This window comes from Salvelinus sp. IW2-2015, linkage group LG3 (assembly GCF_002910315.2).
Source record: "Salvelinus sp. IW2-2015 linkage group LG3, ASM291031v2, whole genome shotgun sequence".
In the NCBI taxonomy this organism is placed as follows: domain Eukaryota; kingdom Metazoa; phylum Chordata; class Actinopteri; order Salmoniformes; family Salmonidae; genus Salvelinus; species Salvelinus sp. IW2-2015.
Window position 1 is genome coordinate 4,956,550 of NC_036840.1, and position 16,748 is coordinate 4,973,297.

Here is a 16,748-nt window from a genome sequence, read left to right on the forward strand (position 1 = left end):
TATTTAATCATTGTCAAAATTCCCAAACTCTCTCTTTTACGGCACATAGGAAAGTTCCTCTGAGACTATTCATCCTATCAGTGTCAACTTGCTTACAGACACAGGATTCTGTCAAAACAGTGAACACTATGCAAATCCTGGGTGATGCAATCATACCAATACAATTCAAGTATGCACAAGTTGCCAGTAGTTCAACGAGTGCTCTTGATGTAGGAAAAACCCTGAGAAACATAACTTTTTAATTACCGTAAGCTGTCTATGCCCCACCACACTACACTCTCAGAGGACCCCCTCTAAGTAAGAAACCTGTTAATTCTGTAAGTATCCCTATAGAGAAGTACTCCCTCCTGCAGAAAGCCCTGTCAGCAGAGTGAACGTGTTTGTGTGAAACATGTATGGGAAGCTCTCAATCAAATGTATTTATAAAGCCCTTTTAACATCAACCGATGTCACTAAGTGCTATACAGAAAACCAACCTAAAACCCCAAACAGCAAGCAATGCAGATGTAGAAGCACAGTAGCTAGGAAAAACTCCCTAGAAAGGCAGGAACCTAGGAAGAAACCTAGAGAGGAACCAGGCTCTGAGGGGTGGCCAGTCCTCTTCTTGCTGTGCCGGGTTGAGAAAATAAAAGTACATGGCCAAGATGTTCAAACGTTCATAGATGACCAGCAGGGTCAAATAATAATAATAATCACAGTGGTTGTAGAGGATGCAACAGGTCAGTACCTCAGGAGTAAATGTCAGTTGGCTTTTCATAGCCGAGCATTCAGAGTTAGAGACAGCAGGTGCGGTAGAGAGAGAGAGAGTCGAAAACAGCAGTTCCGGGACAAGGTAGCACGTCCGGTGAACAGGTCAGGGTTCCGTAGCCGCAGGCAGAAGCAGCAGCACGACCAGGTGGACTGGGGACAGCAAGGAGTCATCAGGCCAGGTAGTCCTGAGGCATGGTCCCAGGGCTCAGGTCCTCTGGGAGGGGGGAGAGGGAGTGAGAGAGAATTAGAGTGAGCATACTTAAATTCACACAGGACACTGGATAAGACAGGAGAAATACTCCAGACATAACAGACTGACCCATAAACTATTGCAGCATAAATACTGGAGGCTGAGACAAGAGGGGTCGGGAGACACTGTGGCCCCGCCCGACAATACCCCCGGACAGGGCCAACCAGGCAGGATATAACCCCACCCACTTTGCCAAAGTACAGCCCCCACACCACAAGAGGGATATCTTCAAACCACCAACTTACTACCCTGAGACAAGGCTGAGTATAGCCCACGAAGATCTCCCCCACGGCACGAACCCGAGGGGGGCGCCAAACCCGTACAGGAAGATCACGTCAGTGACTCAACCCACTCAAGTGACGCACCCTTCCTAGGGAAGGGATTGAACAGCACCAGTAAGCCAGTGACTCAGTCCCCATAATAGGGTTAGAGGCAGAGAATCCTGGTGGAGAGAGGGGAACCGGCCAGGCAGAGACAGCAAGAGCGGTTCGTTGCTCCAATGTCTTTCCGTTCACCTTTACACCCCTGGGCCAGACTACACTCAGTCATAGGACCTACTGAAGAGATGAGTCTTCAATAAAGACGTAAAGGTTGAGACCGAGTCTGCGTCTCTCACATGGATAGGCAGACCATTCCATAAAAATTGAGCTCTATAGGAGAAAGCCCAGCCTCCAGCTGTTTGCTTAGAAATTCTAGGGACAATAAGGAGGCCTGCGTCTTGTGACCATAGTGTACGTGTTGGTATGTACGGCAGGGCCAAATCTGAGAGATAGGTAGGAGCAAGCCCATGTAATTCTTTGTAGATTAGCAGTAAAACCTTGAAATCAGCCCTAGCCTATACAGGAAGTCAGTGTAAAGACACTAGCATTGGAGTAATACCACATTTTTTGGTTCTAGTCAAGATTCTAGCAGCCATGTTTAGCACTAACTGAAGTTTATTTAGTGCTTTATCCGGGTAGCCCGAAAGTAGAGCATTGCAGAAGTCTAATCTAGCAGTGACAAAAGCATGGATTAACTTTCTGCATCATTTTTGGACAGAACATTTCTGATTTTTGCAATGTTACGAAGATGGAATAAAGCTGTCCTTGAAATATTCTTGATATGTTCATCAAAAGAAAGATCAGGGTCCAGAGTAACGCCGAGGTCCTTCACAGTTTTATTTGAGACGACTGTACAACCATCAAGATGAATTGTCAGATCCAACAGAATATCTCTTTGTTTCTTGGGACCTAGAACTAGCATCTCTGTTTTGTCCGAGTTTAAAAGTAAATTTTCCGCCATCCACTTCCTTATGTCTGAAACACAGGCTTCCAGGGAGGGCAATTTTGGGGCTTCACCATGTTTCATCGAAATGTACAGCTGTGTATTGTCCACATAGCAGTGAAGGTTAACATTATGTTTCTGAATTACATAATTACATCACCAAGAGGTAAAATATATAGTGAAAACTATAGTAGTCCTAAAACGGAACCTTGAGGAACACCAAAACATACAGTTGATTTGTCAGAGGACAAACCATCCACAGAAACAAACTGATATCTTTCCAACGGAGAAGATCTAAACCAGGCCAGAACTTGTCCGTGTAGACCAATTTGGGTTTCCAATCTCTCCAAAAGAATGTAATGATCGATGGTGTCAAAAACAGCACTAAGGTCTAGGAGCACGAGGACAGATGCAGAGCCTTGGTCTGACGCCATTAAAAGGTCATTTACCCACTTCACGAGTGCAGTCTCAGGGCTATGATTGGGTCTAAAACCAGACAGAAGCGTTTTGTACACATTGTTTGTCTTCAGGAAGGCAGTGAGTTGCTGTGCAACAGCTTTTTCTAACATTTTTGAGAGGAATGGGAGATTCAATATAGGCAGATAGTTTTTATATTTTCTGGGTCAAAGTTTGGCTTTTTCAAGAGAGGCTTTATTACTGCCACTTTTAGTAAGTTTGGTACACATCCGGTGGATAGGGAGCCGTTTATTATGTTCAACATAGGAGGGCCAAGCACAGGAAGCTCTGACAGAGCAGTTCACTCCTCACGATATGATAGAGTGGCTTGGGGGTAAGGGGGTAACCATCCACTGCTCACTCCCTGGCGGAAGGTAGGGAGGAGAGGGGGAGGGGAGTGGGTGCGGTACTCCTCTGCCAGCTGCCTGGCTCAGAGTATGTCCAGGGAAGAGGCTCTGCCAGGCCTCAATTATGGGGGAGTCATCCAGGACACACTGAAGCAATTACAGTCCCATATAAATCAATATGCTGCTGGTTTAAAAAGTGATCTGCTCCCAACACTCTCTGGATAGGGTCTGACTCAGGAGGTCACCTTAGATTTTTTTGTTGAGTTATTCATAAATCAAATCAAATCAAATGTATTTATAAAGCCCTTCTTACATCAGCTGATATCTCAAAGTGCTGTACAGAAACCCAGCCTAAAACCACAAACAGCAAGCAATGCAGGTGTAGAAGCATCATAACAATTTTGTTTGAAACCGGGCAGAGACTCTTCCTGCCTGTTGAACTAGGTTGAATTGGCATGTACTGGGCTTTCAGACTTGTTTACGATCAGGTGGGCAGTACTAGGCATGGACTATGGCTACAGTTTGCTCTTAGGTCAGGTTAGAGGGTTTCATTTCTGGCTGACATCAGGTTTAARGGGCTCTTATTTCAGACAAGTCCATTCAAATCAAACGRTTGGAATCGTTTTAGAGTTCAGATTGAGGTCGTTGGACAGCATTTTCGGTTTCCTTTGTTTTGTTTTTCATTGGTTCTGCTGCTTTCCTATGTAGTAATAGTTCACAACTAATCAGGCATGATCCAATGCAACACATGTACACTCACATTGTGGGTTGTCTCCAAAATACTATAGAATCTGAGGCGCCATCAAAATTAAGTTGTCAAATAATTTGTGTATGATGGCTTTATCCATTAACTYATCATCTCTGCAAACCATATTACAGTAACTAAGTCCTCCTTGCCTGGATCAACATAATTGGGGCTTGTTTTGAGACGCTGCACATTTATTAACCATTATACTGTACTCCCTCCTTGTGGTGTATTGAACACACTGCATTTGTGGCAATGAACTGTTAACCCTCCAGTTCAGGTGATGGAGGTATGCACCTTCAGCCTTGGGTTCATTTTGATTTCCAATAAAGAAGAAGAAAAACTAAGCACCTCATTGGCTGATATACCCGGAAGAGCAGAATAATAATGACGTCCGTTTTGGATCACAGTGAAGTCACATGAAGCGTATTACAATTCCCATCTCTCTTTTGCAGATTGTCAGTAAAATATTACTATTAAACAAAGTAATAGCGAGTTGACCGTTAGTTTGCCAAAACGATAAAAACATGGACGAGGACGGTTTACCGATTGTGGGATCGGGAATAGATCTGACCAAGGTGAGTGGTTTCCGTAGCCGAAGATATCTTGGTGGSTACTGTAGCTAAATTAGCCATGATAGCTTTAGCTTGTTTTGTAAACAAGCTGAATGACTCCCAGCCAAATAATGTAATCAARTAAATGTTGTATCTAATGAGTATGTGTAGTAAATGTGTTTGAACTCCCCATCTCTGTAAGTAAATAAACATTGCAGTTTTTCCATGATACTGAATGATATGGTCACAGGTCCCAGCCATACAACAGAGGAGAGTCGTTGCCTATCTCAACCAGTTCATTGTGCACACTGTTCGGTTCCTCAATCGTTTTTCGACAGTTTGCGAAGAGAAACTTGCATGCATATCTCTTCGGATACAGCAGATTGAAACTACCCTCAGCATTTTGGAAGCAAAGGTATGTGTTTTGTATACAATAAGATAGGACTTTACTCTGTCTTTGATGTTGTTGTACTGTTATGTGTTTTGCTGCTCTGGGCATACCAATATGATAATGTCAGTACATGGTGATTTTGTTCTATGTAGCTATCCTCTATTCCTGGTTTGGAGGATGTCAGGGTGGCGGGTGTTGGTCAGCGGCCAGCTACAGAGGTCAATGGTCCAGTCGCAGTTGTGGTCCCAAGTCAACCAGAGACCCCTATAGCTTTGGCTGTGCCATTGCCRCCWCCTGAGGTACCCCCCTCACACACTCACACACATACATTGCCTTAAAGTATTCATACATATTGACTTATTCCACATTTTGTGTTACAGCTTGAATGCCAAATGAATTAAATCTTTTTTTGTCTCATGCACTCCAAATTGAGCTCAGGTGCAGCCAATCCTTGAGATGTCAGTAACTTGATTGGAGTCCACCTGTGGCCAATTGAATTGTTTGGACATGATTTAGAAAGAAACACACCTGTCTATGTAAGGTCCAACATTTGACAGTGCATGTCAGAGCAGGAACTGTACCATGAAGTCCATAGAGCTCCAAGATATAATTGTGATGAGGCATATATCTGGGGAAGGGTTTGAAACTATTTCTAGAGTGTCGAAAGTTTTCAACAGTACAGTGGTTTCCATAACTGGGAAATTGAAAAAATATGGAACTACCAAGACTCTGCCTAGAGCTGGTCGTCCGACCAAACGGGCAAGAAGGACCTTGGCCAGGGAGGTCACAGGAACCAAATTACCACTCTGCTAGAACTGCATAGTTCCTTGGTTGAGATGGGAGAACTTGTCAGAAGGACAACAGTCTCTACGGCACTTCACCAATCTGGCCAGACGGAAGCCACTCCTGAGAAAAAGGCACATGACAGCACACCTTGAGTTTGCAAAAAGGCACCTGAAAGACTGCGATCATAAGATAAAAGATTATGTGATCTGAGACAAAAATGTAACTCTTTGGCCTAAATGCAAAGCGCTATATCTGGAGAGAACCAGGCACAGCTCATCGCCCGTCTAACACCATCCCTACTGTGAAGCATGGTGGACGACCTGCAAACGGCCTTAGACTGGGGCAATGATTTACGTTCCAACAGGTCAATGACCCTAAGTATACAGTCAAAGTACTTGAGTGGCCCAGCCAAAGACGAGACTTGAATACCATTACATCTGTGGAAAGACGTGAAGATTGCTGTTCACCGCCGCTCCCCATCTAACTTAACAGCGCTTGAGAAAATCTGCAAGGGAGACTGGGAGAAAATGGAACGGCATCAAACACCTGGAAACCATGTTTGATGTATTTGATACCATTCCACTGATTTCGCTCCAGCCGTTACCACAAGCCTGTCCTCCCCAGTTAAGGTGCCACCAACCTCCTGGGATTTCAACATATCCATTTTGATTGAACATTAACTTAAAGACTTGGTATATTTGTGCATGATGGAAATACTGAATTGCAGTATTGACTCTCTTGTAGGCCTCTCCAAACATACCAGACCCAAGAGCAGCAGAGGCAGCAGGAGACAATAGGATGACTGTGGCCAAGGACCCACGCTATGCCAGATATCTCAAGATGGTGCAAGTGGTGGGTCTCTATACATTTTCACATTTCTACAGAATATGACATCTGTTCAATTAAATCAGTAATGTAGAAAACTATCCAAAAACAGGGTGTTCCAGTTATGGCGATAAAGAATAAAATGGTCCAGGAAGGTTTGGATCCAAACCTGCTTGAGTGAGTGTGCTTACATTACGTCTTTGAAATATCTGTATTCTCATACCTCGTAATCCAATACGTTTTGTTTTATACCCCACATCTGAATCTTTCTGATGACAAAATGGTGGTCCTACATGTAGGAATCACCATTGTTACTTCGAATACATGTTTCTGTTTGCAGCACACCAGATGCACCTGTGCCTGATGCCGTCAAAAAGAACACACTAGATCAAGATGATGACAGTGACGATGGCAGTGACTCATCTTTCAGCGATTGATCTGCTGTTTTAGCCATGAAGCTGCCTATAGGGAACTTCCTTCCCTGTCATCTGTGCTCCAGGCCTTTTCCACTGTGCTGCTGCAGGGGCACAGAWGGAYTAGATGCCAGTGTGTGCTTGACAGGCAGAACTACAGTGCTACCAGACAAAGTCCCACTTCTGTGGATGATCTCCAGGGAGGCATGGGACTKACAAAAGCAGGCAGATTAAGTATCTGAAATGCATTGTAGATTGAGTGAATGTAAACGAGAAAGAGTTTGATCATGTTTGTATCCAGGTCAGCCACTGATCTTGTGGATGTTATATTTTTGTTTCCATTTCTTCTCCTGAAACATTTGATTGGACATGGTGTGTCTTTATGTAGTTTAGCAGTAAAACAGATGGAATGACAACCATGGAAAGTATCAACCAGATAATCGATTAGTAATTGATCATTCTTTCCTTTAGACTGCACCTGGGCAWACATGCCTCTGCCCCTTTTGTCAATATCATGTGAACATTGTAATGCCTTTGAAAGAGATTGTGTGGCAGCAGGTAGCCTAGCGGTTGAGAGAGTTGAGCCAGTAACCGGAATGTTGCTGGTTGGAATCCCCGAGTCAACAATCTGTCTGCCCTTGAGCAAGGCACTTATTGCTCCTGTAAGTCGCTCTGGATAAGAGTGTCTGCTAAAAGACAAAAATGTAATTGTGCTTTAGTCACATTTGTTTTATTTTGACAGTGATGTCTGCATGTTACACTTGTGAGAGGGGGATATGTTGTATCATTTCCATAATAATGTTTGACAACATTTGATGAGTACTGCTTTACACTACAACTGCTGTATGAAGAATGTCATGCAGAAATGTTGACTGTTCTCTGGCCGATTCGTCATTTTTAATTGAGACATTAAGCTGCGAAATGTAACTGTTCCTGGAGTGAACAATGTGAAGAACAAATTAAGGAAATTGCACTTTTGGGTAAATATATCATGGGAAAAAACACCACTAGTTGTGAGCAATGTGTCAATTGCAATGGTACTGTGTATTGCAGTAGTACCTAATGTGAATTCACCTCAATCTTCTAAAATGATGCAACTTAATCCCAGATCTAACCATGTTAGCAAGCCTTTCAGGCCCTTGGATCCCACTGTTGTGAAGGCATTATGCCTTGGCCTTTAAGTCAAGAGAGTTTTATACAACATCCCTTTTATCCAAACAAATGCTCAGAGATCCAAATCATCTTCACATTGTTTGTAGTCGTCTCTGGACAGAACACTGCAGTGATRGRAGTTTTTCAATTGATTATGAAAGAGGGTAGATGGAGAGGTGTTAGACTGGAAAGCACTTTGTTCACAAGCGCAAGGCAAGCAGCATTGAGATCTGTGTGTTTATGCAGTTTAGCCTGAAAAATAAAGAACACATTTTGCCTAAAAATGTGGACATCATTTTATTCAAACACTATTTGGGATTTGTGTTTGGGACATAGAAATATTTCACACATAAAGTAGCCCTGTATGTATTTTGAGTTACTTTATTACAAAGATATACCATAGATATGCCTCAATACCATGAGAAACAAGAGTTTTTCTTGAGCAAAATACCTAACTAGGAAAATATTTACATTCTAATATAAAACAATTAACATTGGAGTAGGTAAGTGTATATACAGCCTCTTTCCATAAACTGGTGATGCGTGAAATTAAGTGTCTAGATGAACTTGATCTTGTGATTTTTTTTCACAATACTTACCTTTGTCATAATTTGTTGTCAAATTAGTTGTCATAATTACTGTGTAAGTCTATGGAAGGGGGTGAGAACCTTGAACCTCTTAGGTTTTGTATTGAAGTCAATGTACCCAGAGGAGAACGGAAGCTAGCTGTCCTCCGGCTACACCATGATGCCACCCTACAGAGTGCTGTTGAGGCTACTGTAGACTAATAGTGTGTTTTAATCAATTATTTGGTGATGTGATTATATTTAGTAGTTTTATCAAAAAATTATAACTTTTTAAATGGACCCCTCCCTTCCTCCTCTGAGGAGCCTCCACTGCTACACATGTATGTAATATACCAGGGGCGCAACATTGGTTTTAGAAGTGGAGGGGGACATAATATATATTGTGGTGTACAGCAGGTCAGCCACCAGGGGGAGACTCGTCGAGGCCTGGTGACAGACGGTGTATACATCACGAGGCGATGGCTCCATCTGCTGGACATGCCAGGTCTCGACGGGTTTTCCGGCCAAGACTAATTGGGGCTGATTGGGAGTTGGTGAGTAATCAAGGGCTGATTGCGCACCAGCTGTGCAAGGCCCATAAAGCTGCCAGAAGGGCAGCACACRGGGAGAGAGTGGGGGAAGAAAGGACTCCCGTATAGTTGGGGATGGTTACAGAGGTAACAGGAGTGAKTRCAGTTTTGATCCCGACAGGATACAGCAAGACCCGGAGCCCAGAAGATGGTATCCCGGAGAGGGTCTCTTGGGGGAGACCTATCCTTTTCTTTTTGAATTATTATATTAATAAACACCCTTGAAACCGAGCTAATCCTACTCTGTCTGTCTGTCTGTGTCTGATCTGTGTAAAAGTCTTGACCAAACCCCCTGGTCTGCCACAATATATATTTTATTATCCATAAAGACTCCAAACAGCTTAGCCGTCCGCATGGTCCTAAAGCACACCGTTCCCTTGTTTTGTATCACATTCCAACTATAAAACTGAGGGGGACAAAAATGACATTTCAGAATGTGGGGGATACATGTCCGTCCCCCCGTCCCCAGTGAAGGTTGCGCCACTGGCCTATACTATAGTAGTGATGATTATGTATGTAGCAGTGCCAGTAGCCTATGTGTCGGTCTGCATTTTTACATTGATTTCACAAATAGCCTATCGCAAACATTGTCGAATTGAGGTATACCATACAAAGTTACATGTGCATTAATAGTTTATATAGCAAAAGGCGGACACTATCTGATGTGAATGAATGTAGGCTATAGCTATATTATTGAGTTCCTATAGTACATAAAATGCTAACCAGAGAGTTAGATGACCTTTTCAAATATAAATAATTCACAATCTGATACTGATACAGTCAAGTGTCTTCCTCCATTAATTAAAGACTAGCGTGGGCTCGAGTCCGGACTCATGACAAACTTCTTTAAAATAACTGCAATACAGCCACCTGTAGGATGATAACGAGAGTGCAAACTACAATCATGAATTATTAATTATTGTTATTAATCTTCCTTTTCAAGCTGTTGGCTGTAGGCTATGTCCATTCTCAACACACTAACACAGTAAATGTAATGCTACATTTCAAAGGCGGACAAAAACTTGAGTGAGATTTGAACCCTTTTTTTTTAGGCTGGGTGTCTGTACAGCACTTCGAGATATTAGCTGATGTACGAAGGGCTATATAAAATAAAATTGATTGATTGATTGAACCCTTGCCACAAATCTACACAGAGAGCAATTTGACCAGTCAGTCAAACACTTGTGATGTAGTTTCTTTGATTATCAGTAAGCGCTGTTGTACTACAGTTAAGTACGCTTCCATGAACAAGTGTTGGAACACGTCCAACTACATCAACGATTTGAATTGGCTGATAGGGTATTTCCTACAGGAAATTATCACAGCCACCTGGTGAGGTTAGCATAGTGCAAAATGTGCAAACAAACTGTATGTAATGGGAACAGCTAATATGTAGACTTTGATCACTTGCCACTATGTCAACGATTTTAATTGGCTGATGCTTAAACTTAACCTTGAACTTAAACTTTTTCTAATGTTCACAAGTATGGCCTGTAGTGTTTATGCAGTTTAGCCTGAAAAATAAATAACACATTTTGGCTAAAGATATGTGGCCGCCTTATCATTCAAACACTGTGTTTGGAACATAGAAATACGTCACACATAGCCCTGTATGTATTTTGAGTTACTTTATTACAAAGGTATACCATAGATATGCCTCCTCAATACCCTTGAGCAAAATACCTAACTAGAAAAATATTTACATAGTAGTATCAAACGATGAACCTTGGAGTAGGTAAGAGTACATACAGCCTCTATCCATAAACTGGTGATGGGTTAAATTAAGTTTCTATATTAACTTGATCTTGTGATTTTCTTGCATAATACTGACCTTTCTACTACCAGATGATGAACAATGGGTTAACGCTTTCATTAATCTAGGATGTCACAGGATGTCACAGGATGTCACAGGATGTGTTTGTTTTGTGGTTAACCGTTAAGACTGAGGTTATGTTGCAATGGATACAGTATAAAGAAATAAATCATACCATTCAGATAATCTCATATACATTTGCTTTATAAAAGTAGAAAAAATACATTTGATTTAGTAAATATTCAGATTAAAAGATTCAAATCAATGCTTCATCAGGAATAGTCCACAAACTCTGTTCTCAGCTTCAGAGTGAACTTCTGTAAGAAACAGAACAAAGAGAAATAAAAACACTCAAATAAAGGAAAAGAAAAATCATTCCCACCACAATGACAGAGCGGTGACTGAAAACTCACTTTAAAGTCGTGGATGTAGGTGAAGAAGAAGAAGATGAAGCTGAAGGCCACGATCCACTCACTCACAGCACTCACCAGATGGAACACATAGTCCTGTAATGACAGGAAGAGTCAGATAGAGACTGATATTGGTACGTATAGCTTCTCTGGCCTATAAAGCCTATACGGATCCAGAATGTCGTCCATCTTTGTTGTTACGTTAGTGGTGTTCTTGGTAAAGATGTGCTCATACTGTACCTCGTCTTTTGTTTCTCTATGCATTGTGGTTTGTGTCACAAAGACAGCACAGACAACAGCTGGATGGAAAATTAAGGAGATATTTTCTTTGATAAAACAATGATCATTCATGATTAAAATCATTTAGACACCAGGGGTTACTATTGTTTTCAAGGATACTGGGGAAAACTGCCAGGAAGGCAATGGTTGCAATTCCTGTGCGCATACGACACAAGGCCAAGGAACACCCATAGGGGAAGGCCTTATAGGATATGATGGACTGGAGGATGGTGTACAGAACACCAGAAACAAAGAAGAGTAATGCACCTGCATCATGAACTGCCGTAATCGTTGTCTCCTGGGGAAAAAGAACACGCCAGAGAGATCATGTATGGAATATCACACTGTCACTTGGTAATGGTACAAAACCCCTCCATCTTCTCACTAAAGGGGTGACAACCCACTGGGCAAAAACTGGTTTAATCAATGTTGTTTCCATATCATTTTAAAGAAAGAAATTCAATGTGATGATATTGAATAAACATGGAAAACTGATTGGATTTCACCCAACTTTTATCTTAAATCCAATTACATCCTACTGGGCACACACTGGTTGAATCAAAGTTGAATAGGCAAATTGAATTGACTTCTGTGCCCAATGGGATGGTGACATTTTTTGTTGAATTCAAGTTAGTTGACAACTCAGCCAAATGTGAATCAAAACTAGTTGTTGAACTGATGTTTGTGCTCCGTGGCAACCTACCTGGAAAGTAGCGACAAAACACATCCCCAAACAAGAGAGCGTTCCAATCCAGAAAGCAGCCTGGTTCAACACTGGGGGCACACCACCTGCTGTCTCATTGAGCTTCTCCACAAACTTGTATCTGGCATACATGGTGGCCGTACCTGGAGAGGAATTGTCATGGCACATGGCGTGAACGTTTTTATTAGCACTTTTCACATTTAGACAGTATACGCTCACAGTAGACTATTGTAGCATATGTGAAACCTGCTGTAATATTTATTTATTTATTTGCAACTTAAAAAAGAGGTAACAAAGAAAAACAAACATATTGAAGTGAAACGTAATAATACAATATCATACCATTTATCCCAGCCCCGTCTAACCATGAATTTCTGCTTTCATTTTCAAAAAATGGGAAGTGTGAATAAAGCTCTTGGCACTGTGTCTGACCTGGAAAAACCCATGGAGTTTCTCACAGGGATTGTTCACCCAAATGACAAAATAACACATTGGTTTCCTTACCCTGTAAGCAGTCTATGGACAAGGTGTGACAGCAAATCATGCTTTGGTTTAGTTTCTCTAGCACCGTTTCCACATGCTAATGTTTCAGCATTTGTGGCACAAATCCCATTTAAATCATGGGACCAATATTAGTATTTTTCGGGTGTCATGTCCAAATCATCCAGAAGTATCTAAAGTTAAGTGTGAAGCTCAACAAATTCACTTATAGATGATTTGAACATGATACATGAAAAAATGCTAATATCGTCCCATGACATTAGCATGTGGAAACAGTGCCAAGGAAACTAAACCAAAGCATGGATTGCTGTCATATATGGTTCATAGACTGCTTACAGGGTAAGGAAACCAAATATGTAATTTGGCTGAACTATCCCGTTACACTAAGACAAAAAGCCCTTTCATGGTTTTAGTGTCTTTCTGTGCTCACTTGCAAATGCAGTGATGACCGTCATCAAGCCAAAGACACAGCTCTCTGGGGGTTCAGCCCCAGTGTCACTAAAGAAAGAATAGTTCAGGGTTAATGTGTGTATTAATGCCATGTCTGGAAGTAATTTTACATAATCTGGATTTACTTTTAAGAATACATTATATAAAAAAATCATTATACACATAAAATTATAACTGAACAGAAAGTGATATAATTTGTTATTAAATTAAATCAAAAAATGTAATAAAAGCAAAATCATACCATTGGCATAATCTATTAACCAAATAGACAATTGCATTTAAATTGTGAAACCATACCATTTGATGACAAACAAATAATTCAGGTATATCTACAGAATAGTTTGAATAGAGCGCTAATTAGTAAAACCATTATTCTTTATCTATGCCTAGTAATGTTTAGTTTGCATATGTGTTAAATGTCTATCTGCTCAATAAACAAAGCTGTTTAAATGTCAAGTGAGGACACACACCAGACATTACAGGCCCCTACGCTGTAGACTACACAGCTGTGAACTGGGAACCAGCCAAGTACAGCGTTCAATTGTGGTGGGGAAAACGAAACTGATTTATTTTTGTTGCAAAATAAAATGCGATATGATTTCCGTTAATATCGCCGGTTTCGATGAGTGGAAATAAAGAAACATTATTTCCAATACCCCCACTGATTTAAATAATAATAAGTAAACGCTATTATTACGGTTTAATGAAGAACGGCAAGTTCGTGGAAAATAAAAATGCTCAGGCTGCTGATAAATATTCATAATCTTACCTTATATACGGGAAGATAACATCCACATCATGCTCGAACAATGCAATTAGGTAGGAAACAATAAACGTGCTAGATGACCAGATTACCAAAAAAGTTGGTAAAAAGCATATTCCCTCCATGAACCAAAACATTTTGTCAGCAATAAGGAAAAGTTACCATGCAGACAGATCGACCTTGGTGCAAGTTATAAAGACTAAATACGATGCAGAATACTGACAGGTAAAACCCCTCTGTCAATATTTCTCAGAGTTTAGATTTGAAGTAATATTAGAATTTGTCTAATCGGCCACCTAAAAAGTGACATCTCTTACTGTAAACTATACTGTAAACTGTTATTTTGCAATCACGTGGTCTAGACAGTATTGCACTTCAGTCATGTTGAGTGTGGGCTGACTTCGGTACCTCTTCAGATCATTTCCGCATGTAACAGAAAATAAGACGCACAGCTTTACATAAAATGGCTACACACACGAACACCATTTTTTTTGTCATCCTCTTCTGAACCAAAATGGATTTCTTTCTTTCTTTCTTTCTTTCTTTCGTTCTTTCTTTCTTTCTTTCTTTCTTTCTTTCTTTCTTTCTTTCTTTCTTTCTTTCTTTCTTTCTTTCTTTCTTTCTTTCTTTCTTTCTTTCTTTCNCTTTCTTTCTTTCTTTCTTTCTTTCTTTCTTTCTTTCTTTCTTTCTTTCTTTCTTTCTTTCTTTCTTTCTTTCTTTCTTTCTTTCTTTCTTTCTTCTTTCTTTCTTTCTTTCTTTCTTTCTTTCATTATTCATTATAATCTGAGTGGGTAGGCCTGCAGAGGGATGCATACATTCTACACTGAGTATACAAAACATTAAGGACACCTGCTCTTTCCATGACATAGACTGACCAGGTGAATCCAGGTGAAAGCTATGATCCCTTACTGATGTCACTTGTTAAATCCACTCCAATCAGTGTATATGAAGGGGAGGAGACAGGTTAAAGAATGATGTTTTAGCATTCAGACAATTGAGGCATCAATTGTGTTTGGGTGCCATTCAGAGGGTGAATGGGCAAGACAAAAGATTGTGCCTTTGAACGGGATATGGTAGTAGGTGCCAGGCACACCGGTTTGAGTCAAGACCTGCAACGCTGCTGGGTGTTTCACGCTCAACAGTGTTCTGTGTGTATCAAGAATGGTCCACCACCCAAAGGACATCCAGCCAACTTGACACAACTGTGGGAGGCAATCGAGTCAAAATGGGCCAACATTCCTGCAGAATGCTTTCATCTCCTTGTCAAATCAAAATCAAATCGTATTGGTTGCATACACATATTTAGCAGATGTTATTATGGGTGTAGTAAAATGCTTGTGTTCCTTGCTCCAACAGTGCAGTAATATCTAACTATACACAACAATACACACACATCTACAAGTAAAAGATTGGAATTAAGAAATATAGAAATATTAGGATGAGCAATGTCGGAGTCCGGAGTATAGACATTATGGACAGTATGTGGAGAGAATATGTAGTATATCTGAAGAATATGTGGATAGAATAGTATATGTACAGCACTAGTTGAATAGGATGGCCTTGACTAGAACACAGTATATACAGTACATATGAAATGTGTAAAACAGTATGTAAACATGATTAAAGGGAGCAGTATTCCATGTCTATGTACATAGGGCAGCAACCTCTAAGGTGCAGGGTTGAGTAACTGGGTGGTAGCATGCTAGTGACAGTGACTAAGTTCAGGKCAGGGTAATGGGTGGAGGCCGGCTTGTGATGGCTATTTAACAGTCTGATGGCCTTGAGATAGAAGCTGTTTTTCATTCTCTCGGTCCCAGCTTTGATGCACCTGTACTGAACTCGCTGGATGATAGCGGGGTGAACAGGCCGTGGCTCGGGTGGCTGAGGTCCTTGATGATCTTCTTGGCCTTCCTGTTACACCGGGTGCTGTAGATGTCCTGATAGTCAGGCAGTGTACTCCCGGTGATGCGTTGGGCTGACAGCAACACCCTCTGGAGAGCCCTGCGGTTGCGGGCGGTGCAGATTGTCAGTGATGTGTACGCCGAGGAACTTGAAGCTTTTCACCTTCTCCAATGCGGTCCCATTGATGTGGATGGGGGCGTGCTCCTTCTGCTGTCTGCTGAAGTCCATGATCAGCTCCTTTGTGTTGTTGATGTTGTAGAAGCTAAGCAGGGTTGGTCCTGGATGGGAGACCAGATGCTGCTTGAAGTGGTGTTGGAGGACCAGTAGGATACACTCTATCCTTTGTCTAAAAGAATATCCCAATGCCCCATGGCAGTGATTGGGGACATTGCCCTGTGTAGGGTGCCGTCTTTCGGGTTGGGGCGTTAAACGGGTGTCCTGACTCTCTGTGGTTGCTAAATTCCCCTCTCTAGCCCTCGTACCATCATGGCCACCTAATCATCGCAGCTTTCAATTGGCTCATTCATCCCCACTCCTCTCCCCTGTTACAGACCCCAGGTTGTTGCTGTGAATGAGAATGTGTTCTCAGTCAACTTAAACTGATAAAATAAATAACAATAAATAAAATAGTCCATGCCCTGATTAATTGAGGTTGTTCTGAGGGCAAATGGGGAAAGAAACTCAATATTAGGAAGGTGTTCCTAATGTTTGGTATATTCAGTGTATTTCTATGCATAGGACAATGTATAGCACAACTCCTCCTAGTCGATAGAGGGCGCTATAGAGTTTTTTTTTAAAGCAGCACCCGGAACATTTGAGTCAAGGCGCATCATCACCAT

The 16,748-nt window shown here is 41.4% G+C and overlaps 2 protein-coding genes across 2 annotated transcripts; one reads left to right on the forward strand and one right to left on the reverse strand.

Annotated features, from left to right (window-relative positions):
- The first annotated feature begins 4,198 nt into the window (after nucleotides 1-4,198).
- washc3 (WASH complex subunit 3) lies at nucleotides 4,199-7,250 on the forward strand. Its single transcript, XM_024014512.2, has 6 exons — nucleotides 4,199-4,389; nucleotides 4,616-4,780; nucleotides 4,909-5,055; nucleotides 6,287-6,394; nucleotides 6,480-6,544; nucleotides 6,708-7,250. Exons 1-6 carry the CDS (start codon nucleotides 4,339-4,341, stop codon nucleotides 6,802-6,804), a joined length of 633 nt encoding a protein of 210 aa, XP_023870280.1. The 5' UTR covers nucleotides 4,199-4,338; the 3' UTR covers nucleotides 6,805-7,250.
- A 3,451-nt stretch (nucleotides 7,251-10,701) lies between these two features.
- Nucleotides 10,702-14,421, reverse strand: dram1 (DNA-damage regulated autophagy modulator 1). Its single transcript, XM_023966405.2, has 7 exons — nucleotides 14,014-14,421; nucleotides 13,225-13,292; nucleotides 12,294-12,436; nucleotides 11,711-11,888; nucleotides 11,552-11,610; nucleotides 11,315-11,407; nucleotides 10,702-11,218 (listed from the first exon to the last, which is right to left on the reverse strand). Exons 1-7 carry the CDS (start codon nucleotides 14,142-14,144, stop codon nucleotides 11,174-11,176), a joined length of 717 nt encoding a protein of 238 aa, XP_023822173.1. The 5' UTR covers nucleotides 14,145-14,421; the 3' UTR covers nucleotides 10,702-11,173.
- Nucleotides 14,422-16,748: the final 2,327 nt, after the last annotated feature.